Genomic DNA, 12,098 nt, shown 5'->3' on the forward strand with positions numbered 1-12,098 from the left:
AAAGAGACAGAGGCCTATTTCAAGACATTCACTACTTTGAGAGAGCAATTTTATACAAGGTAGTTATTCTAATTTACTGCATTTACAGACCAACAGAAGGTTTCGTCATCATTGTAGTGTGATATAGACTAGTGCTATGTGATTGAAAGAAGCATAATACCCCCTCTTTAAGCTCGTGCATGACGGCAATTCGAACCCAACAGTCTGGGCTCATTCTACACCGTAGGACATTGCTGGAACATGTAGGGAAAGGAAAACACATAATTTTAACATTTTTAAACTCCATATAGTCCCTTTAAGGTGTGCTCGTATTAAGTATTAAGTATTAATAATGTACTAATAAGCATTAATAATATGCTTGTAAAGTATTAACTGTTAACATACTAATAGGCCATTAGGCGGTTTATTCATAGCCAACCCTAAACCTAACCCTAAACTTAACCCTAGCCCTAACCCTAAAATGATTACTAATGCTGATTAATACTTAATGAGCACACCTTAATCTAAAGCGATACCGAATATACTGTATGTGCACAACAGGGGGCAGCAGAGAGAGCGGGAGGTGAGTTGTACTTCCTGACAGCCAAGTGGATGAATTTGTCCTTTAGTCAGTTGGACCTGGCATGGATCGAGACGCCACAGTCTTCTCCCTTACTGCAGTACTGAAGACGCCTGGCTCTCCCTCTGAGATAAACCTTTCCCGGTTGAAAGTGCCCTGCCCAGATCATTGTTGTTGAGCCATGTCGACCTTTAAAAAAAGAGTCTTCCAAAGCATTAGAGGAGCATTAACCAGCTGCTTTCCAAAGAGCTCTGTATGTCGGCCACTCATGTAGACATGGGCTTTTCATTTGCAAATGTCTGTAATTGGAGTTTACCTTGTGCTCTCAGGGTAAAGGCCATGAGATAATGAGTAACAGCATAATAACGGTGTAAAGTTTACGATCGCACTCAGCTTCGAATATAAATTTTTCCTTCAACCACATCTGCCTTCTGCAAACTGTGTGCGCGTATGCAATTAAACATCAAAGAAACCCCCATGCTCTTTGCTCCGTTTTGGAGTTCTCACTTTCAAAGTACAATATCACGCCAATACGTCTATGGTACCAGTATTGTAAGTCGGCTTGAAACAGAATTATTTAATCAGACGTGAAACCACAAACAAACATGGAGCCACAATATCCCATAAATGTTGCACGAGGCGTTTGATGTGTTTCGTATAAAAGCACAGCCACGTCAAAGTGATGTTCGCTGTGTTCCAACCATTGTGCAAAACAGCGTATAGTTGTGGTATAGTATTCACACAATTGATCCCAGTTACTAGTGTGCTTTATATTATGCTTGTATGCAAGATGATTCTGGTGTTTCTGGGTAAATTGTAGAAGTATCAGCCTCCATATTTCCTGGTTTAATCTTGTCATTGCAGATAAAGCTCCTAAAATCGCTTTCCTAGCAAGAGAAAATGCATTAAATTCGTGTTGTTCATCCAGCGAATTTCTTTCTATAGACCGGAATTATCCCGCAGAGAAATCCATGTCGTCAAGCCTTCCCCAGTTCATCGACATTCAGCCACAGTCTCTAATCTCATTTGAAGCAGATTGCCCCGGGCTGACTTTGTAACTTTTCAAGCCTTATCAAAGAACACTGAGACAAACAACTTTGAGATCAGTGCTGTTAAGTGTCCTGGCTTTAATTGCATATCGAGCTGAAGAGAAAAGCTGAACCCGAGCTGGTTTCAATTAAGCCGTCATATTTCCAAGTCAATATTTGTCATAAAGAAAGATTTCAGTCCAGCTCTGATATTGAACATTGTGTTAGCTGTAGGGATATTTATAGTAATGAAATGTACAAAAGAGAGCAATATTACTGTCAAGGATTTATCCCTTCATGGAAATTGGGACATATATCTTGCCTGTCCTCCTGTGCGTTCCCCAATCCTTATTTATAGGTGGTGGCCAGGCTGTCACCTCCATCTATTTAGGAGTGTGTGTGTGAGAGTGCAAAGAGGTGCAGTGTTCACAATTTTGCCTCAAGGTGAAGCCAGTTTTAAAGATTATTGCCTGTCAGCAGAAGTGGAAGAAGTGGGCCCACTGCAAAACTCATAGAGAATGGTGGTAGAGGGAGAGTTCCTATTCATTTATAGCATTTGAGAAGTGATTTTCAAACTTTTCATCAAAATGTTAGGCTCTCTGAGGATCACCACGTCTAAACCAGGTCTATGCCAGAACTACGTATGTCAGGCCAAAACTTGGGCTAATCCAGTTCTGTCATAGCAGTAAACCATGACTAAACAAGAACTAATACAAAAGAGGACATAAACCTATCAAAATGCTCATCTAATTAAACAAAGACTTGTGCATATGACACATTAGACACAATTTTCAGCTAAAACATATACTTGACACAACTATATTTAATATTTTGCTAAAAATGTTACACAGTTTTCTTTGTAATGTTAAACTTATTCACTTCCTTATTGGCCACTGACAGGAAGTGACATAGATAGAGGCAAATGATTTTAAACTGTTGCCGTGTCAACCATGTTTTGTCAATGAGAAGTGAGTCAAACTGCTCTGGAACTTTACCTCTATCTATAAAAAAAATAACTTTTCAGCCCAACATTTCTTCCTTGATTTACTGCTTCACTGAAATAAAATGATATTTATCACTTACAACAGATGGATCGAAATGGTAGCGCTGTGGTTAGCACACGTGCTTCACAGCTTGAAGGTCCTGGGTTCGATTCCCACCTGGACGAGTTGCATGTGTTCCGTGTCTGCGTAGGTTTCCTTCGGGTACTGCGGTTTCCCCTGCCACTAAAAACATGTATAATAGGTGAATCCTCCAGCCAGGTGATTCTGACTGGCCCTACATCAGGAGATGGGTCCCCGGGTGTGGCACTGCCGTTGCCCACTGCTTCTTACGGGTTGCCCCAGCGGCATCAAATGCAGAAGACAAATTTCCCTACGGGGAGTAAGTATACAAACAAACAATAAATTCGTCATATTTTCAAAAACATTAAAAACCTGAATACCACTGTGTTCCAGCCTTTGTTCCACCAGTTGTACATGTGCCACAGGTTGAGAAACACTGCACTAATTGGAGTAGTAGCAGTGTCACCGACATGTGTTTATTTGTCTAAAATAGTGCTACATCTGCCGCAACTACTAAATTGCAATTATCACTTCAGCGCCCAATACTAAAGAACATTTAATATCACATTTTCCAACTTATTTAAGTGCTCAGGGAATCAATTCAACTATAATTCACTAAGAAAATAAACAGCCAATCAATCAACCAAAAATGGAAGCTATGAATAAGCTGTTTTATGTGTTGATGGAAATCCTTAGTCATTGGTTCACTGCAGTCCTGTTCTTAATATACTAATGGATTACATCTGACCACCAAATCATTCACTCAGGCAAAGTGTTTTGTCCAAGGACACAGCAACAATCTGCACTAGTCAAGGCCGCCTTTGGACAAACTCTCGAACTGACTCGCCAATCACTTTTGATAGACACAGTATAGGAACTACTACAGACCTGAAACTCCTCTCATGAGAAGCTGTTATGCAACCCTTTATTTGACCATTAATGTCCATGAATTACAGTCGATTAAAAAATAATCTTTCAACCTGTGTCTTTTTATCTGATACATACTTTCTTTTGGAAATCAACATAATAACGGTTTGCCGAATGCATAAGATGTGGCATGTGGTGGTGGTACGCAGAGGTCAAGGCAAGTCGAGATGTAAAGCCAAGGGGTCCATTGTCTGCGCTGGAGGTGGAGGGGAGGGGCAAGAGCTGCCTGTCTGTTCACAGTCAGGAAATATGACCTTAGGGCCCCAGCCAACTCCCATGGGGTCACGTGTGACAGGAGAGCGCCACCTATAGATAAATCTCCTTCTTTATGGCCTCCTCACCCCACCTCTGAGCTCACCAGAGCAGCGTCCTGGCAAATAGACAAACATATATCACGTGTTTATTGTATGGCTGTGTCTCCACCTTATCTCATCGAGTTTAAAGAAGGGTATTAGGAGACAAAAGTCGGATTTCATGTGCTAGTCTTTATAGCTATTTTCTTGTCGTGTTTTGAACTTCACAATTCCCAAGCAGAACAAAACATTTCTCAGAGGGTAATCAATAATGAACAGATGGAAAGTAGCTTTTTTTTCTCCCTTTATTATGGCACATTAAAACTGCTGAAGTTGATCCTGTAATGTTGAATAGATTAGACAGATAGATTAAATAAAAACATAACTAAGTAAGTAAGTAAGTAAGTATGTGAATTACTTGTTGCTATAAAAATAGAACAATGCCCATTTACTAACCTAACTAAATTTAGTACAAAGTAATGTGCTCTGTAACAATGTGTAATAACTTGTACCTATAGGTTAGATACACAATGGAATAAAATGTATTTGTAGATTGTAGGTATATAATGTAATAAGCCATAACTCTAACCTTAGTCCCTAACCCTAAGGTTCTCGTGTCCTATTACATTATGTACCTACAAGTACTAATACAAGTTATTCCATAATACAAGTTATTCCATTGTGTATCTAACCCATAGATACATGTAATTACAAATTGCTTCAGAGCACATTACATTGTAATAAATTTAGTTAGGTACAATGTATCAAGGTACTGTAAAATAAAGTGATATCGAGCTGGGTTGACCTAAAATGTTTTACTTTTAATGTGTATTATGCATTGTTGTTTTTATCTTTTTTGTGCTTTTATGTGTTGTGTTTTTTAACTTAATTGCTTATCAAATCTTTAAAGCACTTTGTAACTTTGCTTTGAAAAGTGCTATACAAATAAACTGTAACGTACCAGACGCTGGTGGTACCTTCTTTTATAAAAGTTAATAATATGCTAATTAAATCAAGCCACATTTGTATAAAATGCTGTTTTGTTTTTAGCATACCATTACATCTCATTATTATTCAGTTAAAGCCGCGCCCCCTTTGACAACGCCTTTTGAAACACCTCGTAAATCTCTCCGTCACGTTTACCAGCCGTAATTTTAACACTTAAACATAATAGTTAAATATAGCGTTTATGTGTATCAGCGCTAAAACATACATCACTATATAATTGTGTTTTAGTTTCAATTTTCAAAGCTCATTTGCGTGCATGTATGTTAATTTGTCGTATTACTATGCTGTCTTTGAAGCGGCCAGGCTCCGCCCGTTGGTTGTTCTCCCGCAGCCCTGTGTCGTTCAGTCTCAGAAACACTAGCATGGCGCTCGGTCAACTTCTCCCGTTGTCTCGCCTCTCTTTTCTCTACATGTTCGGCTTTAATTCGGGCGTTTAATAAACTTCTTTTGGACTGTACTACAGCTGTAACTCTTGGGAGACGCTTTGGACGCCACTGGGGGTGTTGTTTTATGATCTTTGGGACGTGGCAAGACGACAAAACCCCCCAAAACCACCACCCCCAGGCAGCGCTGCTAACTAGTAAGGTTAGCAGGAATTAGGAGATACGGGGCAACAAGAGGAGGAGTCCTGTTTTCAGAGAGGGGTAAGTTTAGCAGCTTTTGGTGTCCGACTGATTTATTGTTATGCGTTTGTTGTTTGGTTTGCTTTATATCGCGTAACTTAAAAAAAAAAAAAAACATGCGACCTAAGAGCACGTACAAGTTTACATACCCAATTATATCATTAGACGCCGAAACATTGCGGCGTTAAAGTAGCCCACGTTAGCCCCCCTGTGCTAGCAAAGTTGGCATCAGTCTTACTTTTATGTAAATACTTTAAAATCCCCACATTTCTAACAAACAAACAAAAAAGCCTCGAGTTTTGGGTTCATAACAAGGCGAAAAAGTGATCGCGTGCACGTCTCTCCCTGCTAGTACTGTTTGTTACGTAATGTTGACATTTTCCCGGAGTAATGTTACGCTATACTGAACAAGTTTGTAAAATTAAGCGTGTTGTTGTGAAGAACGGCTGTTTTTCTTCTTTATATTTTGAAATCCAGTGAACCTACTTGACAAAGACCTTCCCAGTGTGTAATAAATCAGTGTTTTTGACTTTGCCGTGGTCTGGCTGGTCGCGGCAGACTTCTAATCTCCAAGTATCAGGATTACATTATGCAGGTGTAATAACCTGCTGGGAGTAAATTAGATTATGTTTGTCTTAAATCCTATATAATCTAGCTCTTGGGCAGCATGGATGTGTTTACTAGTAACTGTGTGTGTGTAGTATTATGCATTTGGGTTGTGTACACTAACAGGCATGTGCGGTATGTATATATGACCCAAATCCATGTGATTAATCTGCGTGTTGTGATTGTTCCCCTCAGTTGGTGCAGAGGCCATGGCCACAGCCGCGGTATGGCAGTGACGTGATGGCCCTGGCGCTGCTTGTCCCTGCCTTTCTGCTGAACTAGAAGCAGAACCTGGAGGATGGACGAGTCGGTGTTGTTGGATCTCCTCGAGTGCCCCGTTTGCCTGGAGCGCCTGGACGCCACGGCGAAGGTCCTGCCCTGTCAGCACACCTTCTGCCGCCGCTGTCTGCAGGGCATCGTGGGATCGCGCGGGGAGCTGCGGTGTCCCGAGTGCAGGACTTTGGTGGAGTGCGCCGTGGATGAGCTTCCCAGTAACATCCTCCTGGTCAGGCTGTTGGATGGCATTAAGCAGAGGCCGCGCAGAGCAGGGCCCGGGGCGGGAGCGTGTACGAACGGGACGTCCGGTGCGGTTGCCAGGGCGCACAGCAGCGGGGGCAGAGAGCAGGGCCCCCCGGGCGCACAGCCGCAGCGAGCCCAGGCCAAGAGCTCCATCGTCAGGGTTAGTACCATCTCTCTGAGCATCCATGGATCACTGAGCATCATCGGTGTTTCCCATTGTTAAGGTCAACATGAAACAATGCAGCGAAAATCTTGTCTGGATTAACAGCAGCATGTTGCGTTACTGCTGCTGTAATCCCCACTGCAGATTAACTGTTATCACTGCAGTCTGAGCGGCAGCCAGTTGACTAATGGTCCACACAGCCTTTACTGTGGTCTTTTAAAGTTGTTTTTTGATGTTGATTTGAGTGTTAGTGGAGTCCCATAAGTTTGTTCTTTCAAATTAGAGCTGGCGCCTGCAGATTGGAAGTGAATGACTGGCAGCCATTATAGTTACCTGCAAGAGTTGCCAAGTCATTTTGAACTTGGGTGAAAATGACTGCAGTGAAGACTGACGAGATTACAAATTCACCATAGCTTTGCTCTTTTTCCCAACCTGGAGTGGGTACTGAACTTTTGAGGTATTGCTTTCATCTAGACTCTTCACCACTGGGGTATTAGTTTGTATGAGGTTTAGTTACTTACTAGTTTGATTATTGTCAGATATCTTTCTCATTCCCCTCCTGGAACCGACGCCTTAACGTGGTGGAGGGGTTTGAGCACCCGAATGATCCTAGGAGCTCTGTTGTCGGGGGCTTCGTGCCCCTGGTAGGGTCTCCCAGGGCAAACAGGTCGTAGGTGATGGGTCAGACAAAGAGCGGTTCAGATTCTTATGAGAGACCAACAGGCCCGGATAATCATGAGGCCGTCCTTCTGTGGACCCACCACCTGCAGGAGGAGCCATAGGGGCTGGTGCAATGTGATTTGGGCAGCTCGGACGGTTGGCCCCACGACCCGGCAACGGACAAGTGGAAGAAAATGGATGGATGGATGGATGGATGGATGGATGGATCTTTCTCATTGGTTTGAACATTTTCCACAGTTTCATCCTCCAAGCTTTACTGCAACATGCAACTCGGCCTGAATTATATCTGTGGCTTTAATCTGTTAATGGGGCGTTGAACATATCGTGTCTGTTCTTATCTGTTTGTCTTTGTCGTGAGTATTTATACTGAGTGACACATCCAGTTATATGGGTTAATAAAAGCACAAGTTTATCCTGAATTCAGCTTTGCGTGTCAACCATTTCCAGCTGCCATTACAACGTCTGTGACCCGAGGCTGTTGACAGTGGAACAGATGATTGTGCTCCCTGTCGTGTAGTGCAGCCTCTTCTCTTCAGGAGTCCCCCTCAGGTCTTTCTGCTGATAACTTTAGCAGAACTGCAGACTTGCACTTGAGCCCACTGTGGCATTGAAGCTGTGTAAGAAACGCAGGCTGAGTGTGCTGATGCTGTGTCGAGTGGCGCTTGTTGCAAAGTGGAACGAATTGAATTGTGAAATGCAGCGAGCGTCGGAGGTTCAGCTTTTAGACGCAGATGAAAGGGATGTGTTTTTTAATTATGCCAGGCAGGAAACAGCACCTTAAATGACCCTCCGTGAGCCAAAGGAAGCGTGGGTGTGAGGGAATGACAGTGTTTTGTGGAAAGATGAGGTGTGGAAGCAGACACATAACACTGCAAACCAACTGTTAGGGTTGGAGTGGAGAAACGTGAACTTACTCCATCTATAGCTGGTTTTCCCCTGCAAAACAAGCTCTACTCGGCTCAAATTGCTTTTCTATGACAGAGTAAAAAATGATGGGAAGTATCTGTGTTTGAGAGTAAAACAGGAGTAAAGGACTATGTTTATATAACGCCTTTGAAAGACATGGTCACAAAACGCTTTACAGAAAAGCCCTGAATCATGATTATCTCTTAATTATTGTCGCAAGGTCAGATCATCATTTGATTTATATCCTCATCAGCGTTGGGCAGGTTGCTTAAAAATGTTAATATATTGTATATTGGTGATTACAGCTCTAAAAATGTGCTATATTTATATTACTGTTTCAAAAATGTAGCTAAGTTACACTACTTTGAGTTACTTTTGGCAAAATATGAACTATATGACTTGAGCAGTAATGACACTGGGCAAAAGTGTAAGTCTTTTGCTTTCCCTATTCTCTTGTTTTTTGAGGACATTTTTTTTATTTTTTATGACTTTTTTTTTAAGACTAAACACTCTAATACACCTTATGTGTGATTTTGGTAGCTTTGTGATGAACAGAAGTGAAATAAATGTCGATCAAAAACGTCAAAAACGATCTGGACATTTTATACATATTTCTTTTCTCTTTTTTTTTTGTCCAAGGGGGCGTGGTGTTGTGTAGCGAGCAACTGTAAAGCCGACGCTTCTCTCTCTCGCTCTCTGGAGTGCGTTTGACAAAGCAGATTTTAACGTTTCTCTGAGTTTAAATGGTAAAAATCGGTCCAAGGACGGCTGAGAAACATCTTGTTTAAAGCAGTACTAAGAACCTTGTTTACCTTAATAAATCCTTTCCGTAGTCCCTGTGGGGGTGATACAAGTGTTTATGGGATGATTGGAGGGTCTTTCATCTCCCCCTGGTGTCTCTGACCAGAAAACCATGTTTGCAACTTGACTGCCACCGGTCCGGAGAAAGCAATACACACTAATGAAATCACGAAGAAGAAGCTAACATGCTAACGGGCAAAGCTAACTGCGGGCTAACGTCACTTTAAACAGTATTTACAGCCAAGTTTGAGTGAAAAAAAATATTTCCATTGTATAATTGGTTGCACAGTAACCCTCTCTCCCTTCGCCTTTCCTGTCGGCGTAGTATTTACTCTCCAAGACAATTAATAAGTTAAAAAATCGTAACTTTCTATTACACCTGCAGTTGCGCTTATGGCCTGTAGGGGGAAGAGTTACTTAGTACTGCTTTAAGTCTTCAATCCGAGAATCGGGCTGTTTAAAATGCACACGCAATCGATAACTGGCATTTGCCTCTTCCCATAATGTTAGTGTCTGTCCAGAGAGGAGGCGAGGAGTTAATCAGAAAGGAGAGTATTTCATAAAACACACATTTTCTCCAAATCTAGAACATTTTTTGATCAAAACTAGTCTCTGTTTTGCTTAGATTTCTCAGGAACCGAGGCGTGTAGAATTAAACTGTAGAATTAAACTTAGAGTCTGGCCTTTCAAACGAGCCACAGCATGTGTCCATAGCTATAACATAGAATATGCTGTGATGCTGAAAATATCATGAAAAATGGTCTGGATTGTTGGCACTCTACAGCTAAATCCCCAAAACAGCGCGGCCGGCACTCAATGTGTTAACCAACAGGAAAGACGGGGCATTTCATCACGAAAATGGGATAAAGAACAGCAAGAAGTGCCCACATTTGTGTTACAACACTAACCAGCCACCGGGCGTTCATGCAGCATTCTTTCCCGATAGTTTAATATGGAAATTATGATGGATTAGGATCATTTGAGCTTCTCTCAAAGTTCAAACACTTCATACCTCTGAAATTCAAAACCGCAATCCCGCCTGAACATCCTCTAAAAATGCATGAATGTAACCCGGTCATAGTAGTTTTTATTTAACATCACACACGCTCCAGAAATGTGACGCAACCTCAGAAAAATGTGTGCGGGCAAAGGAACGGGCCCCTCTGGTGTGTGCGTGAGGAGGCAGATGAAAAGAGCTCGGACCCCTGTGTAGAATCAGTGGTATGTCCTAGTTCTGATAACGTATCTGCAGGTATGAACATCAAAAACCCGCTGTAGACGAGCACGAAGGAGGAGAGACTCATCCTCTTGCCCTGGTGTTGTCCTGAAATACTGTGGATTCATTTTTACCACTTGTACTTGGACACAAACATCTGCTCGGTGTAAAATGTATAAAAAACCTCATTCACAAGGTTTTATTTCAAGGCTTGTTTTCATGCGGTGGGGTTTCCCTTGGACGTGAAGAGCTTGTTTGTTGCTAACGCTGAGTTGGATAATAAAAAAAAAAGCCAAGCAATTTGACGGTGCTGTTTGTGCGTGGATGCGGACAAAGAATCCATTGCTCTGGGTCAGTGACAGATGGGAGCAGGGAAATTCACATTACTTCAGGCCTGATGATATCTCTGGTTTAAAAGTGCACGTCTTTATTTCTATTAAGGAGCCGTAATTGAAATTTCCCTTTATCGGAGTACCACAAATGGGGAGGGCTTCTATAAAGAGCTCATTCTTGTTTTTGAAACGCCGTATAAAAGTGCTGGTCACTATGGGAATTGCAGTTTTACTAATTAGATACACTAAGGTTTTGGGTTGAATACACCATTGAGGTCTGAAACTAGCAGCTTTGACTCGTAATACCCCCCTCCCCCTTGGAGACTGCCGCCTTTGCCAGATATTAATTGCAACCATTCACTTTGCAATTACGGTTCAAAAGCGATTACTCTTGCAAATTAACAAAGCACATTAGCCTGCATTAAGTTGATTCATTCACTCCTCTCCCGTGCAGTCCAGGTAAAGGCTTTCATCAAACTAATGGCCTTTGTCCTCTTAAGCTGGGCGTGTTTGCGAACGTAGTGACCGCTGACAAGGACAAAGAGCGTCACGGGTGAGTGACAGAGCTGCTGACCAACAACGCCACCATTCAGCTGTTGTTACCGGTGACGACCAACACGAAGAGACGGTTGTGCAGGTGTAGCGTTTTCACAACATGAAAAGCCAGACATCAAAGCCCCCCTGATTGCTCCTCCTAATCTTAAGTCACATCTTTTGGGGGGTGACAGGATGGATGGTTGCCCCCGGGTGACACCCTCAGAGCGACTTCTTCATTGTTCTTCCTGTCGGCTGAACCTCTTGCTTAAAAGCTGCTCCTTTGGTCCTGTGACCAAGCGCAGGCCAAGCTCCGCCTCCAATTCTTCGGTGCCACAGAAAGAGCCGGGGTCTAGCGGTGAGTGCAGCCTGACAGGAGCACAACAGAGGTTTTGTTCAGGCCCCTCTGATCTCCCTCACTGACCCACACGTGTGGAGGAGCTGGCATTGGCCATGTCTGAGAGCAGTAAAAGCCACAGAAGCTACTGCTCAACTATGGCTATGCACTTGACTATATTGTTATCATGTGCTCAGAGGACTCATGAGTATTAGATTAGATACGATTCAAATTGGAGCTAAGGAACATCTTCAGCTTCAATCTTTGAGGCGACACTGACATTTGACGCTTCCTCCAATGCCACAGGGGCAACTGCAACGACTGCAGTGCAGAACCCAGGAACCCAGCTCCAGATTTTGAGCTCGGTTTGATCAGGACTGTGGGGATTTAGCCAGACTTTGGTTGATGAGAAGTGGGTGACACACTGCGGAAACCCACAGAGATATGGGGAGAACGTGGAAACTTTTCACAGATATTTACATGGTTTGGAAATCTTACTCT

At 42.6% G+C, this 12,098-nt stretch overlaps 1 protein-coding gene across 1 annotated transcript in view; it reads left to right on the forward strand.

Annotated features, from left to right (window-relative positions):
* The first annotated feature begins 5,232 nt into the window (after positions 1-5,232).
* Positions 5,233-12,098, forward strand: part of sh3rf1 (SH3 domain containing ring finger 1) — a 63,425-nt gene continuing 56,559 nt past the window's right edge. Inside the window, exons 1-2 of the mRNA XM_079574895.1 lie at positions 5,233-5,523; positions 6,304-6,787. Coding sequence (XP_079431021.1) covers positions 6,407-6,787 — 381 coding nt within the window. The 5' untranslated portion in view covers positions 5,233-5,523; positions 6,304-6,406. The remainder of the gene's footprint in view (positions 5,524-6,303; positions 6,788-12,098) is intronic.

Source organism: Gobius niger (genome assembly GCF_951799975.1).
Source record: "Gobius niger genome assembly, chromosome: 17".
Lineage (NCBI taxonomy): Eukaryota > Metazoa > Chordata > Actinopteri > Gobiiformes > Gobiidae > Gobius > Gobius niger.